The sequence below is a fragment of the Buteo buteo genome, chromosome 14 (assembly GCF_964188355.1).
Source record: "Buteo buteo chromosome 14, bButBut1.hap1.1, whole genome shotgun sequence".
Classification (NCBI taxonomy): domain Eukaryota; kingdom Metazoa; phylum Chordata; class Aves; order Accipitriformes; family Accipitridae; genus Buteo; species Buteo buteo.
In genome coordinates this window covers 805,472-823,346 of record NC_134184.1, presented here as the reverse complement: position 1 = coordinate 823,346, position 17,875 = coordinate 805,472, and the positions used below count along the sequence as shown (strand labels likewise).

Below are 17,875 nucleotides of genomic sequence, written 5' to 3'. Positions count from 1 at the left end.
AGTTAAGTACCGCTACCACATAGGAACTTGGTCCCGTAATGTGCTAGGTGCTCTTCACCATCAGGTGAAGTAACTAGAACTGAGCACATTTGGCTGAAATCCTGTATTGCCTGTGCAAATTGTAATAAATGCTGTCAAAATTAGGTAATGCTACCACGTTATCGACTGCTTAAAATATAATCTGTCTACATTCCTCAGAGGAGAAGAGCATCCCTCTCCCACATGTGTGCTGTAACCAGACCTTGCATATTTTGACTAGGCCAATTAATACTTCATTAATTTGTGTCCACTGGAGCAACACCAGAAAAGAAACAGATAAAAATACTTCTTTCTCATTCAGTAAAGAGTAGCCTGCTGATCAGAGAGAGGACTAGTGTGCATTCACAGGAAACTCAATCACTGCATTCTAGCTGGTATAGGGTTATCACTTCATCCTCCATCTGTATTTCATGCAAAAAAAAGCTGGTGTAGGAGCCTAAGGCTAGTAAAAAACTTTAGAAACATGAATCCCTGGTGGAGATAGGTACTTCCTGGATGCTCAGAGGATGACTCTGAGGGCTAAAATAAGACTATCCTGTCCAGGGGAGACCACTGCCTTAGGTGGCACCTTCCTCAGTAGATTCTCTTTTTATATCACCAACTCCTATTGTGTACTACACTTCACCCAGCTTAGTTCAGAGGTGTATATTCACCACTTATAAGATGCACAAAAGTTTGGTGCAGCAATGCTCAGCGTTGTCCTGACTAAGGATACATTCAAATAAACCTTGCAGCGGTGTATGAAGACGTTATTTCCCTCCGCTGCCTGCTTTATCCCTCTGACAGAAAGCACCTCTCTGCTTGCTTTGACTCCCTCCACCGCTAAAGTCTCGATGGAAAGGTACGTGTGCCTGTGTTACAGGTGTCTCTGTTGGCAATCTAGTCTTCACCCAGATCCCCTCATTTTGCACTGGAGTGGGACATCGTGTCTTCTCTTCTGCTTATCCTACTCTGGGACAGTAAATCCTGGCAAAATCATACAGGGAGGCAGCTGGGAGGGTCATGTCTGAGCTGCCACAAAGAGCGATTTGTCAAACAAACCTCTTGTCCCTTCTGCTGAGATAGTCCTCGGTCTGAGAATAGCAAAAGGATTTGAAGACATACACAGCTGGTAAAATCCTCGCCCTTTACTCAGAGGGCTGGTTACAAAGCACACCTATCATTTTAATCCTACCTCAGGTGTTCCGCTCACGTCTTGCACTTAAAGTACACTAGCGCTTTCTCTGACCTTCCTAACGGGCCTGTCTGAGACTGAAGGCATGAGCAGGGCAAGCACAGTCCGCTCCGAAGAGGAAACCAAGTCATTTTGTGTATGTCCAAGATGAGGAGAATGAGAGAGTCTGGAGAACGGGCTGAAGGGCTGAAGTCAGCACTTCGAATGGAGCCTCTCCCCTGGGACCCAGGACAGAGACCTCCTGTGCTCCTGACACCCACTGGAACCGCTGGGACGGGGTCTGTGCTGGGAACCTTCTGCAAAAGTCAAGGATTTGAACAAAAAGTTCCAGAAGAATAATAACTAAGCTGATAGGAGACAGGATAGTGGAATGAATAACTAAATATGTCCCTTCCCCCCAAATATTTTACTTTTCTTATTACAAAATATATTTCTGCTGCTGAAATTCTACCTGGAAATTCACACTCCATAGTAAGGAATATAAATACAGTAATTTGGCCCTATTTATTTTATAAGTCTTATCCTTTGGTGGTTTTTTTGTATTTGTAATAATTGTGGAGAACACGTATTGGTGTCTCTCTTTTAAGACAGAACTATTTCTATACAGATCTACACCTACATAAGCATCTTTTTTTCATCTCTGTTATATTTTGAAGAAGTATAGCTTGTTTCTCAGATGGATTTTCCAAACTGGCCCAGCTCTAGTTTTGCTTTTTTTTAGTTTCATCACTCACAGTAGTTCTCTCTCCCTTCTTCCCCCTCCAGGGACAGATCAAGCCTGTTAACATTTGGAAAAAAATGCCGGAAAATACTTGAAAACTTAGAGGTGTTCAGTAAACGTGATTGCTCAGAGTTGTTGCAGAACCTGCAGGCAAATTAAATCCCTCAGTTGAAATGTTATGCGCTCCAGTCCTATTTGCCATCCCCAAATCCAGTTTTAATGAGAACTATCATGTTCAGAACTGAACATATTCTTTTCCCAAGCTTTTCTAAAATACTGCTGTCTCCTGACAGCTGCTGACTGATGACAGAGCCTCTTTTTATCTCAGAAAGGCTATTTAATTTCATCTCCGCAATGACGAGGTTTCTGTTAGTTTGTCCTCTGTGTTCCTAGTTAAATTCTGAAACCACTCCTTCACCAAGCTAATAAAATAGCAGACAACAATAAGAAAACAGAACCATTCACCATTAATTTGCCATCGCCAGGGTCTTGTTAAGACTCAGCATCCTCTGTTGATGCACTACGCCCACAAGCAATTCCTGAGTAAAGACTATGGGACAACGAACCGAGACCTGTGTGCTACGGAGGATGTTTTGTGGGTGCATTCCCGTGCCTGTATGGAGCCCACTGAAGTCAGCGTGACTCTGAGCCCAGCTCGAAGCCTCCCTGGGCAGAGCTTATCACGGGCCTGGGGCACTGAGGGGGGCACAGTGAAAGCTGCAGTAAGGACCGGCACCGCCACAAACCCCTTCGGTGACTGCTGACAGGTAGCTTGACGTTTCCTACAACAAATTTGTTTCACTTTCCTTAGAGCTACCTCTACTCTGCACATGAGTTTTGCTTGTGCTTTGGATAGTCGCTTAAGACAGGTTTCACTCTGTAAATTTGCGTGCACGTACGTAAGCTGTCTTCAGCTCTCACAATAAGCAGGCATCTTCTGTGCGGAGAGGCAATGCTTACAAAAAGGACGTTCATTAGAACAAATACAGAGAGAGCAGAAGACAACGTCCTTGTCCCTTGCTTTTTAATAGAAGAGTATAACTATATAAGCTGAGCGCCACATTGCGTACCAGATGAAACCTGCCATCTCTGCTGTTTGAAATACAGCGCTCATTCTTTCTTCTTTAGTCACTTAGGGTAACATTATTTTTAACCCTCAGGAAGGAATTTCTTGAAAGTCTACGTTTGGTTTGTATCTATTGTTCCACAGGTTCTTTGGCAGCTGATGGCTTGGTTTCATCATTTATAGAACCAAAACTTCATTCTAACGTTTTGTTGGTTTTGTCTTTAAATTATGGCGTGCAGAAGGACAGCCTTCACCTGCTATATTTTAAAAAAAAAAAAGATACTGTCTCTTTAATGAAAAAAAAAGCGTCAGTATAATGTATTACCAAATGCAAATGCAATAAGGAATAACATATAGCTCTAGTTATGTTATATGACATTTGGCTTAGCAGTATTAACATATTGCACAAAATTTGGATTTTCCCTATTGCAGAAAATAAGACGATAAAAGACATGGGAAATTTCTCTCTTCCATATGATCATAAAATAAATATTATTCTATTTTTTTCTTTTTCATCTCATCAGTCATTTGCAGAAATATTTTAGTACTATTTCTTTGTTAAGCCAGCTCTTTATCATGTATGTGTTAGGCATACAGTACAAGGAGAAATGGAACAAGATGGCAGTTATAGCAGTGGCAAGATGCAAATTTATTCTGGCAAAAAAGTAATATGTGCACAATATCAAGCATGCTTAAGTTTGTGCCAGGAAAACTATTACGAATGAGGAATGGATGGAATGGAATTTTGCATCATACATGATTACGTGTTGCTTAACTTCATAGAAGAGTCTTTGTCTATTCCTGATGTCCCAGGTGCCACCAAGAGAAGCTGCATGCCACACTGCTGGAGTGAAAATGGCAACAGATACCCCAGCAGCAGTCATCTCTGCAACATGACTCTTTGTTTCAAAAATTAAAGAAATAGACATCAAAAAGATGACAGAGAAAATTCACAGACCATTGAACTGCAGGCACTAACTCCAGGTGGGGAAAGGGGAAGGAATTTATGACATCTTGTACTTGTGTAATAATTGAAAGTCTGTAATTTTTTTCCCCACTTCATTTTGCCCAAGTTTAATTTGGCTACTTTATGGATGTGATGATGTTGTCACTGTTTTTCCTCATGTCTCTCTCATATTGTATGACATGTGACTGAGTGTAGCCAAGCAGTGGAGGAGTCATATTTTTCACTGTCACCACCTGAAAACATTTTTATAGAAAAATAAGGGATGAAGAATGAAGAAGAGCAGGAGAGAAGAAAGAAAATGCCTTAAAGGTAGCTCTCTACATTAATTCACCAGGAGGCAAAACAGAAATAATAACTCTTCTTCATGTGCCAATTCAATCGGGATGAACCAGACTTGCTACTCTATTGGTACAGTGTAAAAATAGATGACAGTGAGTAATGGCGTGAACAAAAAACCATGAGGAACGTCACAGAAATGGATGTTGGATGGCCTTTGCACAGCAGAGGTAGATAAAGGTTATAACAAACTGTTTACTGACCACGCACACTTACTAGAATTAAGAGGTCAGTTGAACAAGAGCTCACCTAGTAAGAGCTTTCTCAGTAGTGTGACTCATCAGCTGTTGTACAGTACCAGAGCACTGCCCAGTTATTGCTCCATCACTTTTCAGTAACATCTCTGTCCTTTCAAAAGTCTACATTCTACCATTAGTTAAGGCTTTTTCATTTGCATTTCTACATTTTTCCCCACTTTTTGCATCAATTCAATATAATTAATACATGCCCCTCTAACAGAAAATAAAATAACTAAAAAGCACCATGTTTTATTGAACAAAATATAGCATGTGCAAGGAAGGGAAGGGAGGAAGTATAGAAACAAACCAGTGCTGAAGAATTTTGCATTAGCTGGTGCTTTTTGTTGTTGTCATATTTGCACAGATCATTTTAGGCTCTTCAGTCCGGGTTGTAGTAAAACACTATCAAAACAAATACTCTTGCAAAATATTTGAGCTTTTGAAGCTTAACATGTGCATCTTGAACCGCTTAAGCAGCATGGTTATCTTCTTTTTGTTTTTCTCCAGAATTTAACAGACCATAAAGTGTATACAAAAACGCATTATGCACCAGTGATTAAATGTTCTTACAACATTAATATTTATCAAGGGGTATTTCATAGTTAGAAAGTAGGTAACTATATTTTATTTCCTAAGACAACATTTCCTATAGTTTTCCTTCATCTCCCAGCTACACAACAAACATCTCTAAAGTGCACTTCCCAAGTGTAGTTAGAGAATAGGAAGGAATGTAAAGTTTTTAAAAACAGCCCTTATTAACTTTTCCTTCCATTGATTCTACTGTAAACTCTAAAAAGCCTTTTTAAAAAGCAAATTCTCATACACTCAGCAGGTGAAATGTTCCCACAAAAATAAAAGTAAACAAATTAAAAACCACCCCAAACAATGAAAAATCAGCAATCATATTACAATCTTTTCTCGACTACTCATTTCCTAGTATATCTTTACTGTTTTTATTGCACATTTATGAAAACGGTCGTCCTATATATTTAAAAAAAAATAGTTTCTTTATCTGTGCTAACACATTCTTGTGCACCCTTAATAACTAGAGTAACTTTCAACAACACGTAGATATTAGAAAAACAATGGAATCAAAACCAAAGGGATACTTTGTATCGTAGATGCTCAAAGGCTTCTAGTGTAATCTTGTTGAGACAAAAAGACTTGGATTTTGGAAGCTCTTGGCTCCCATTCCTTATGGAAAGCTGCTGGTTATGTGACAGCAGGAGAACTCAAAACGTAATTCACAATGAATGCCAATCCTTCACCTCCAATATGAAGGCTTCCCAACTACTCAACTTGCTGAGCATAACTGGTTTTACGTAGCATATCTAAAAAAGGCTGCTCCTGTTCAACTGACCAGTGAGAAAGGACTGGACTTCTTCAAAACGGGTATTGGAGCAACAGTTTGTTATATATTTCTTTACATTTTTTAACTGTCCAATCCCACCTTGTAAGGAGAGCACTTGTTTGTTCAGCTAAAAGGAACCCCCTTCATGCTCCTTTTGGGTTTGCTCAGTCAACTGGTTTGTGCAACAGTGGCAGAGGCACACTGGAATCGTGTACCCATTCATTGTGATTACACAGACAGAAGCAAATGTACGTTGTCTGCGATGGGAGATGGGAAGGGGAAAGGAGATGAATGGTTCCCGTGGGTAAGAGGACAGTTAGGTTTGTTTGGGTTTATTTGTGGTTGCTTTTTTTTCTTTTTTTTTTTTTTTGTTAAATTTTGTTTTGTTGTTCTTTTTGTGATTTTTTTTTGTTGGTTTTTTTTTTGTGTGTTTTGTGGTTTTTTTGTTTTTGTTTTGTTTTCTTTTTTTTTTTGCTATGTCATGGAATCATAGCAGTCATTCCTCTAATAGAAACTGACAGGACATAAAAGACAGAACTATCAGATGAACACACACAATGACTAGAAATATATCGACAGAGAAAAGACTTAATTTAGCTTTGAGAAACCGTCCCAAAAATAAAATCCTGTATTAACAAGTGCAAAAAACAAACAAAAAAGAAACTCCAAACATTAAAACACAGTGTATAAAATGGTGTGAGAAATTTAAGTCACCATACAGCCTTTTAGTCAATAAAAAGCTGTGTTCGTGCGTCCTTGTTGTTTGGGTAGTGGCCCATTCTTTTCATTTTACCCAAAAGGTCATTCAAGAAGAGATCTGAGGGCAAAGCACTCAGTCTTTGCTATTTTTGACTGTAGTCATTTGGGCCTCTTGTGTTTCTATCACGTAAGGTGAATTCTTTCTTTTATTCCTCATTGGTTGAATTATCTTCCAAAGTTGTTATGCCTCCAAAGCCCAGTCCTGTTGAGTTCTGTGCTGCTGAGACTGTAAGTACTGTATGTAAGAGAATTAATACAAGAACACACAGTTTAAGTCTGCTGTTACACAGTCTTGATGCTGATGAAACTGTGAGCGATGTCCTGTGACACATTGTTGAGCCACTTGTTTTTATAGTCCCTTTGGATTGATGATCTGATAATAGTCCCCATCTGACATCACAGCATTCTGGTTCTGCATTGGTTGGATAGTTTTCATAGAGCCCTGTAGGGTAAACACAAGAAAAAATCAACATCAGGCACAAAAAGATTGGCAGAAGTTGGTGGCTCAAAGGAACAGTCAATCGTCTAGTCTAAGCTATCGAATGCGCGTCTCTGGCTGAGCCTGAGGCCCTCGAACCACTTGCCGTTTTGTATAGAGTCGCTGAAGAGATATGCGTTGTCTAACTGGAAGCAACACCAAAAGATCATTCAACAGAAGTATGACACTGAGCATGCTTGTGTCAAGAAATGGCATTAAAAAGTAATTACTGATGTTTGAACGATAAGGATTTTTGAGGTCTTCCTTTGTGGGAAGTAACAACTAATGAAGTAACAAGTAATCAAATGACATTTCCACAGAATTTGAAAGGATCTTGAAATTCTTCCTCAGTCTTCAAGCATATACCACTAATATCCCTGTCTATGAAAAGTTAGGCATTAAATAGCAAATAATTGATATACTGACAATAGTGACAATATCGATTGTCAAACCAATACAGATCCAACAGCTCCACAGGAACAGCTTCCAAGCAGAGCTGTTCCGAGTCGACCTGTTTACCCCACCTCAGCCGAGTTCTTCCAGCTGGGGTTTTCTCTTCGGCATATCCCAGAGGTGAGAACAATCTTTCCTTACCATGCAATAATTGGATCTCTTGATATTTCTCACTATACATCTAGGCCATTTCTGCCTTTGGAACGTTACTGAGTTACTCAGCCCGATCTGATTATGAATTTTTGAACAGTTAGAGGAGTTCTGTCTTTTCCAAAAGACACAACTGTCCTTTTGGAAATTGCCAATGCTGTCTGCATTGTTATATAGGAGAGTAACATAACCAGAGTGTTCTGTTTGCTTCTCACATACCTTCTTTTCTGACAAATTAAAAGAACCTAATTAGGCTGTTTAACAAATAGTCAAATGCAAGACTGTCTAACAAAATGGGCAAGCACCTTTTCTCCATTTAAACTGATCTTGGAACAAATTTTGCAGTAAATACTCTATGGTAGTGCTAGGTTTTATAACAAAAAACCCCACCTATCTGTGTTGAAATATTAGGACAAAGATTTTGAAAGCAGCTACGTAATTTCTGTAATTTATAAAGTAACTTTACTTCTTGGAACAAGAATTACGTTTTGTCTAAAGTATCACAGCAATGATATTACTTTCAAAAAGCAATGCCTACAAGTCTAGGCATAACAGTCTTGGGTCCAGGCACCAGACTGCTTGTACTTTGTGAATAACCTGTAAAGAAAAGCAGCACACCTTAAAATAAGATAAAACTGAACTCTTTCATTCCTACCTCCATAATATTTATCTGCAACTAAACAAAAAGTACATTAGGTATGCTGAACATGTTAAAATGCAGATTAAACCTAGACTGGTACTTTTTTACATAGCTGACACAACAGTCTACTATGTTATACATGAGTCCAAATAAAGTTGCATCTCTTTTTGGATTTAATCAAGTTTTTAAAGGTACAGGAATGAAAACAGCTTCCTTGATTTCTGTAAAGTCAGGGTTTACTCTGTAGGAAATCAGGCCATTTTTGCACCTATGTAGTCAGATGCTTAAGGCAGCATACCAATGCTTGAAAATTATTTATTTTCTCTCAGATCATCACTAATTGTACTTCACACTTTTGAAGAGATTCTGTTACATTTTGGAACTTGTGGACAGTTGTTTATTGCAAGTGTAATAAAGCAGTCTTATTGCTAACATCCTATTTTCTGAGACCCATCTTTTGGTGTTTGTGCGCATAAGAGTGTTTTTAAACACGGTAACGAACAGGAAGTGCCTCCCAGAGCAGGTAATTATACAATCTGTGCTGTGACTGCAGTGGCTCCAACTGTTAGCGGTAATTGAAGAGACACAGAGAATGGTTAATACTTTGATCCCACTGAGGCTTGTTTACTCTTCAAACTATTTTTCCTGCCTTTCTTGTTATAGGAAACCCCAGACTTCCTTTGAAATCAAAGCCTATGTATACAAGTTGGCAATCATAAGGTATTTAAATAGTTTGTATGCACTTAGTGAATTATAAATAAATTGAAGGCAACTCCACATTTGAAGCTGCATTGAACTTGTTCCTTAATGCAAAATTACATTTCCTCTTTTTTTCAATTCAGCAATCAAGTTTAGGTTTTGAATTTGCAGTTACATATTTAATAATCAATTAACTACAGAACCACTATTCATATGACAGTTGCAGCACTTTTAGATAAATTCAGTCAGAGCTTTTGCACTGAAATAATAAAACTTTATGACTATGCTTTACCACATACTTGTTTGTAGCCCTAAGTATCAGTTTTGGCCCCTTGGATCTAATCAGTCAGTCTACTTAGACAGAAGGCTACAAACCCGTGACTTGCCAGAAAGCCTGGAAAGCTGGCTACATCAGCATTGGAAAATCAAGGAGAAAAAACCTAGTTTGTTCTTTTATCAAAACATTCTATATGGACACAGAGTTTGGGATAAGAAATAAAAAGAATCAGTTCAGCTTATAGACAACATTACTCTGTAATACTCGGATGTTCGTTAATTGTATTTCTCAGACTGACTTACCAACTGTTACTGGCTCAAAACCTACCTTGCTTTTCACTTTTCACTTAAAATTCTCAGCTCTGGATCTCCCTTTCCCAACTTTTCCCAGCACTCACCTATATTTCACCGGCAGAAATCTCAGTGCATATGGAGGTTCTTGGACCTTGATCACAATCAAGGATGTAGAATTTGCCAGGATACTTTTTGGTATCAAACCATTCTCCAGACAGATACGCTATCACTCACGAAGGTCATGTAAAAGCTATCTCTTTGGTTTTTAACCAGATAGTTTTTCACATGCAGAAAACATTTTGATGATCAGCACAGCAGTTATATCTGTAGGGAGTGTGTGTTACTAATACTGATGCAAGAATTAAGGCTACTCATTTGACTGAGATTATGTTAATGGATACATGACTGTAGATAAATCTAGTGTATCCTGTTCAGCTGAATCATACTGAAAAAGGTGTGACAGCATGAGCATGTTACTCACTTTGTGCGGAAACAGCTTTGGGGGAAAAGCAGCAAACCGCAAATAAGTTCTTATACAAGGATTAAAATCACAAAGACTGTCTATGCGTGCATGGTCTGCTGACCAGCTAGATCACCAGCTAACTCAGAGAATGCTCTGGTTTCTGTTGAGCACTTGCATTTCTTTTGCTCAGGAACCAGCATGCAAAAGAGGTGGCTGCATTTCCACAGCTCACCGCAACACTTCTCGGGATGTGTCGTGCTTGTGGCTGGATCTGTACCTGCAGCAGCTGGTCCGGCTTGGCCCACTTCTTGGTTTCTTTGCTGCAGAAAGAGCTATGGAGCCAGAGTACTCTGCATCAAAGGAAACTGGCCTGGTTGATGTAGTTGTTGTCATTGCTGGATAAGTATTTTGGAAAGCCACAGAAATAAACCAGATCTTACTGTAAGTTTTTTCTTTCTGTAGAATTCTAAACTGTGGTCCTTTTTAACATAGCTTTCTGATTATTTTGAGAGGCATACCAAGCTTCTTGTGCTTGAAGAAAAGGCCGTGAACTAGAAGAAGAAACCTGGTAAGTAGCTGTAGTATACCAGAATTTTTGAATGCTCCATTTTATTGTGAAGCCCAAAGTAAATAATGTCTGCCAAGAGTGATCCATCCAGCAGTGACATCATTGTAACAGTGAACGCCAACACTCTGCATGACATTTCTCTTTCTGGGGAATTATTTCTGAGATTTCAGTATTAACATTTCCCAACTACAGAAGGCAAGAGAACACATTAGATATTATATGACTAGATTTCGCTGCTTGCTTACATCTGATCTGCAAGCCAGCACTCTTCGATCTTATCCAGATGGTCCTCTCAATTTCTAAATTGCTGTGTCTGTGACACATTATGATGCTTCTGTTTAGACATGTATTTTATACCCTTCATATTATAAAAAGTAATAAAATGAAATGCAGAAGAAGGTTTAAAGAGAAATAAATTATTCTTTAGTCAAACAGATTATTCTTAAACTGGTGAATAAGGCTGTTCAGCTCTTTTGAAAAGGCTAATTTCCATTTCGGACTCCATTCCAATGGCTGGAGGAAATCTGGGTTGCTCTCTTTTAATTTTGTTTTATCACTATATGTTGGTGACTATTTTAGATAGTTGCCTCTGGGATATTTTTCTGTGTGTACGTGTCCACATTCAAGAAAAAATCATTGTGTTTCGTCACCATGCATGGATTTTTTTTCCCTGAAATATTTACAGGACCAATTTCCTCCTGTTGGTGTTATCCCTGTAAAAGTGACTGAGCTGCTGCAGGTCAGAAAAATAAGTAAATAGCTAACTCTCAAGGCTGTGTTTTATCTCTGCTATGTTGAGATACAGGATAAGGGTCTGATAACTTGCTTCTAGCAAGCATTTGGCTTTCCGCAGCTCCCCCTCTAGTTTTGCTTCTATTATGTACAATTTTTGATCAAAATTATTTACTACTGTGACATGAGAGGAAAGGGTCATACATATCTAAAAGTACTGTGTTACCATAGAAAGTTCAGGGATATCAATAGTTTAATTGCCTGGGGCTTTTTATGGAAGAACATTTGCAGTTAATAAACTTATTATGATATGAGACCTCATTCATGGGAAAGCCCCAATATTCTAGACTAGAAGAAAACTACAGTCAAAAAGATTAGCCATTTAGTTGACAGATTCTGCTGCAAAACCATGTCAAATTTTCCTTGTAAGCAGATCCATAGCTAGTAACTATTTAAACCATGCTTGTCAAACAAAAATGGGATTTATCCTGCTGTCTGTGTTAGCTTAATATTTTGATATTTTAGGACCTACTAAGAAGTGTAGGCAGGAGGCAAATGACACATTATTATGAGTTATTTTTAGAGTAAGAATTTGGATTAAGTATATAATTTTTTTTTGAGTTTGCCAAGAACAACATAAAGCAGATTGAATTCAGAGATTTTCTCTTCTTGAATTGTTCTACAAAGAAAAGATTGTGATGCATTCTATATATCAAATTTTCTCAAGGAAATTGCTTTTCAAATTGCACTGAAATCAGGGCATCTGTTTTGAAACAGACACTCTATAGCTAAACCTGCTGGTGAAACCCAGGCACATGTTACCCCTTGAGAGGAAGCTGCAGTTTAAAGAATTGTTCCTAATACCTTTGTTGAGCTTTGTTAGTCAACAAACTCTTTCTACAGATTGGTGAGAATTCTCTGTAATAATTCTTACTATGTCCTTAGAAACATTAGTGTGTGCTATGAAACATGATTGAGTGTTCTGCTGAATACTCTTCTTTACTCTAAAGGAGGAGGAGTTTCTGAGGAAGTAATACTTTGCATGGATCACATAAAAATATGTTACTGATATTTGCCAAAAATTGATCTATGAGAGGATATTCACACAATGCATTCCAAGCAGCTGAGGTGTTGATTGGAACACATGAAATTAGGAGCCTAAATTAATATGAACCGAATGGAAAGATATGAGTGATTCAAAGCACCTGAATCACCTGCCCACTCACCTCTTCTCTCCCCTTACTTTCTCTTTCTACACTGAAAAGTATCAGAAGTGTGTTCAGCACAGGAAAGCAGACAAATTTGACTCTCCTCCTGGTGACAGAAGACTCGTTCTGATGACGCTGCTCTTAGGAAGTACCAGCGGGTGCCACGCTGGTTTTGGAAGAAGCTGATGCAATGCACCTCTGCCTTACTGCTGCTCACTACATTCCCTTCCTTTCCTTCACAGAGGAACTTAAGTGCTCCTTTAAATTCCATGACATCTATTGTACAGGCAAAGAGCGTGAGAACACGGCTGAGATTTCCTGCCTGATACTTGCTGCTGGGTGATGGCCCTGTTATGCCACAAGGCACAAAGAGACCGTAAGTCTTGATCAATACAAAGAAAGCCCTTAGCAACACAGCTAGCCCTAATTCTGCACTCTAAAGTGGTCCAGACTTGGCACACGGATAGCAGTTTTGGGACTGTACTCCCAGCAGCCAGAATAGGCTACATCTGTATTAACAAGTAGTTTGGGGCAAGAGGAGAAGATCTGTATAACAAAACAGCTGGTGCTGAGTATCTTGTGTCAACCCTAAATACATTTGGAGGGTTTTTACCTCACTCTAGCTCTAGTCTAATTCTGTAGATCGTTTGTGCATTAGTGGTTGGGGCGTGCTAGGTATGGTCCTGTGGCACATCTCCTAGTTTAGTTTAATCCAAAGGAACCCAGTTTGTATCCTCCAAGGCCTCTCCCCAGTGCAAGTCAAACAGCAAGGACTATGAACAGGAGATTTGCTTCAAAAGTACACTCCTGAACTAGATTGCTAATGTGGATGCAAGTGCAGCGCTGGTCTTGATGGCATATCCTGGCTGCTCGGGGAAGGGCCGTGTGTGCGGAGGAGAGGTGATCTCTTCTCCCCTCTCTTTGGGCAACTCTGCTCATCATTCGGTGAAAACTGAGCTCTCATGTTTTCTACATTGTGCAAACTGCAGGGCTGAATGGATAGTTTTGGCTGTGAAGAAAACATTTATGGCTTCTGCATCCTCTTTCTGTCTCCACTGGGAGATGGCAGCAAGTCAAACAGAAACAGTTCATGGGCTGGACCAGTCCCCAGGCCAGCTGCTGGACCACATTACTTTGGAAGGCACGGGAAAAGCAGGAGCTGTGAGTCATTACCAGTCTCTTCCCAGTGCTCTGTACAGTCATACAACTTTCAGCTCTCTTTTCACACTCAGAGAACATGTGTGAAAGAAATCTTCTACATCTTCCATTCACACTGGGGGAAAAAAAGGAAAAGATGGCTACATAAAAAACTTTACCTGGAACTTTGCATGGGACTCATTCACTGTAATCTGCCGCGTGTGTGTATGAATGCCTAAACACTATTATTATCTCCCTTAAATAAGATTTTGTTTTGCACGGGCAATTCTAGACATCTGAGCTGCAGAAAGAAACATTAGATGAAATCACTGGAAACTTTAATCATATGGATATAAACTCTGAAACTCTAAACTGAAAGCAACCATTCAATTTTAACGAATATGAAAAACAATATGTTCCAGAACAGCACCTGATGGAAAGAACAACTTCTTTCCTTCTATTTCCTAGAAGAAAAGGGGGAGAGGGGAACACAAACTTCTTCCTAGCTAACTGCATGTTTCCATAATCAGAACCACACTGTGATTCTGATCGTTTTGATTAATCTCCCAAGTACTTCCTCTTGCACTGCAATGGTCTCACATCCTCACAGGCTTTTTTACAAAAGACAAGTTCTGGTGATAGACAACTAGTGTAGCATCCCCTCTGCTTTTCCCACTATCTACTTTCATTGGAGGTAATCAAGTAAGACTTTCTCAGCATTCTCAGGCTAGAATACTTCTTACTTATTATACCAGTCCTTCAGGAATTTCCAAGAAGTCATTATTAATCCATATTATAAACTACAACTATTTTTATTATTATTTGATGGTGTCAAAGATAACAATGACTGCAAAATTTCTTGGGAAAAATAGCCAGTCCTATGCTGCTTTCTCATCATGTAGGCCTTCCAGGGAAGGATAAAACCTCTGTTATTATTTCTTTTTACAACCTACAGTACTTTTTTTTTTTTACAGCCTCCAACCTCGAGAAAACCCTGCTCTGAAAGAAAAAAAAAGTATGCAAGTTCCCTGTCCACCAGTGCCCCCGTGGCCCTGCTCCCAGAAGGCGCTCGCCGCTGCGGTGGGATGGGGATGGGGTACCTCTGCGGTGGGATGGGGATGGGGTACCGCTGCGGCAGCTCCTACTGCTGCTGGTGACATGAAGCCACAACAGCCTCTTATTTAACTGCAACTGGAAAATGGCCTGTAATATTTGTATGTACATCCTGCGCTCTGTGCTGTAATCAATATCAAATAAAAACAGTATCACCGGTACACCTTTTCCTGTTACTTGCCTTCCACTGCGTATTGAAATGTTTTATAGAAATCAGTCCTCTGTCTTTCCATTAACCAAATCTTTACTGGACCTTAGAGGAAATAGTCTGTTACCATGGAGTGGATGAAGGGAAGCCCTTCTTATAAAAATATTGCTTCTAAAACATTATTAAAGAAAATCAGAATCCACAAGTTCTTGAAGTTTCTCAGAGATAAATCATCCTATAAGCAGAGGGGGCAATTTTTTTTGTCCAGAAAATATTTTATAATTAACAGTGTTCCTTAGTCAGCCAGCTGGTCTTTCATTAGTTTCATGGGGGAAAAAATCTCATACTGACATAACCCAATTCAGTTCCTGCTGGATTTCTCTGAAAATGTAACTCGAAATTTCACAAACAGACCTGTAGCATTTCTCTCCATGGGATGCCATTGGAGCCAGGAGCAGCAGAGATCTTGAAGCCTAATTTAAATGACTGACAGGCTGTGGCATAATGCCATTCATGAGGAATCCCTGAACATGAAGTTTGCTCTTGCTGTGTTTCCTGTAGCAGAGCTCAATGGTGACCAGCTTCCCAGTAAACTTAGGTCGAACGGAGACACCAGACAACCAGCATAGCACCTAAATATCAAACAGAAATACCTTTGGCCTGACTCTTTTGGGGTTTGCCAATGAATTTCACCCAGCCCAGGAAGAGCAGGATCAGTAACTAGAAATCCCAGAACAGGTCTGCCAGACAGGAGCTCAGAGAAAGCGGAGCGGGAGAAGACATCCCCCATGACGTGGGTGACCTGCTTCCAGTTGCTTTTCTGCAAAAGGGGTTCAAGGTAAGTGTCAAGCCACAAGCTATGCTGAGGTAGAGCATGTTGTGTGCTGTTGAACTCACCGTACTTTGCATGAAATAGTTCTGCCTTCACTAAGCTGCAGAGAAGTGTAATTCTTTAGTCCCACAGCAGATACTAATTTCCCGTTGTTTAGTGGCAGGAGGTGCTCTTACGGTGAGCTGCTGATTAATAAGAGGGTGACAATGGGCCTGTGTGCCAGGTAAAATCTGGATTTCAGCCTCGTACCTTTCCTCAGCATCTTCTCTTGCACACAACTGCCCAGTGTCAGCGTGCTGACTCCTGTGGGTCCGCGAACACGAGCTCTGCTCTGCTGATGCTGAGGGTCTTGAGAGGACAGAGTTCAACCAAATATCAGCTAGCGGGCTGCTGAGATGAGATTCAGGTCACCCTGGTTTTGAGTGTCCGCAATAAGATCTCGGGCACTAAGAGCAGCTACAGCAAATGGAGAGGAGCCAGCGCTGTTAGCTCGTCAGCTCCTCAGGTGCAGATGCCTGCTTAGGTTGAATTAAATAGCGCTCAGCTCTACTGACTACACCAGATCTTCAGTGACTCCAGTGAGAGCTTAGTCATAGAGTTTATGTGTAGATACCCACGCTACTAATGCCTGCACTAAAATGAGTTTAATCCTCCCCTAAATCTGCTTTTCATCCCAAACTCAGAGCTACTGACTGTCAGTAATCTTTGCAAAGTCATCTATTTTGTCTGTTTTAGGAAAGAATTTGGACTTGGAGATATTCTAGGAAAATGAAGAGGTGGATATGTATTTCCTGAGAGATTTTCTGAAATAATTACTAAGATGGTTTTATTTATTTTTGTTTGTTCTTCGCCATTGCGTGTAAGTGTGCACACACGTGTATATACATGTATGCACACACACATATGTTGTATACGTGTTGTAAATAAAAATGTCCTAAGTCTCTCACTTCAGCTTTTACTGTCCTATCTTAAACTGGAAAATAATGCTCATTTGCTTGTTGTATTCGCATATTGGAAAGGTATTGATATTTATGAAATGCATTGAAGTGCTAAGCACCATTACCTTATTGATGACTACCAAATTATTACTCAGCTTACATTTCATTATATTGTCTTTTGCATATGGATGGATATTGCTCGATTGTGCACAATAGGCTTAATCTTCAAGAAGAAATACAGTAAATATCTTGCTACCAGAACCCCCCTAAATCCAAACACAGCATATAAGGTGAAGTGAGTTGCCACAAATATTATGCCTGCCTCTGAGATGGTATAGAACATTTATGGGGTTTTATATTTTACTCTGTTTTTAAGTAGCTTACCTTGGGCAGCGTATTTGGTATCAAGCTTTCCAGTGCAGCCCTAATTTAAGGTGGAGGCTGTCTAATTTCAGATATTGGGACCAGGCTGTCAAATGATCTAAGTGCTGAAATGCCTTTTTACTGATTTAAGGGGAATAAGTTGCCTAAATATCTTCAGGATTCTCAGATGATACTCTAGACACCAGAAATCTGCAGATAACATTGATATGAGATGAAATTTTGTGTGTATGACTCCCAGTGAGTCCTGAAAAAAAGTATCTGAGGTACCTGAGATGTACTAAAAGTATTTCTTGCCTGCCATGTCGTCTCTGGTTGGGTCATTCTGGGATAGTGTTTGAAGCAGAATGGAATGTAGAAAAGGAACCAAATCATTTTATCAATCAATGTGCAGACATATATTAGCAATACCCTTGAAAATTAAAATATTCACAGACTGTAACAAGACTCAAGAAGAGACCAAAAGATCAGTTCTTCACAGGTGAACAACTGATTCTTAAAATTCTTCACTAGTGAAAGAACTTTCCTTAGACATTTACCTTCCAAGAGCTGCTGCACAGTTTTGAGTGCTATGCCTCAGATTCTTCATTGATCTGACATAAGAAAGCAGGTGAACAAAGGTGGATATATTACAAACTTGACTTGCCTTTCTCTTTTTTTTCTGAATATTGCATGACACAGAGCCTCTTTCCCCGAGTACTGCATGACACAGA

At 39.6% G+C, this 17,875-nt stretch overlaps 1 protein-coding gene across 1 annotated transcript in view; it reads right to left on the bottom strand.

The window, feature by feature from the left end:
- Nucleotides 1–6,539: 6,539 nt before the first annotated feature.
- NALF1 (NALCN channel auxiliary factor 1) overlaps nt 6,540–17,875 on the bottom strand; it is a 476,996-nt gene continuing 465,660 nt past the window's right edge. The window contains exon 3 of the mRNA XM_075045863.1: nt 6,540–7,094. Coding sequence (XP_074901964.1) covers nt 6,799–7,094 — 296 coding nt within the window. The 3' untranslated portion in view covers nt 6,540–6,798. The remainder of the gene's footprint in view (nt 7,095–17,875) is intronic.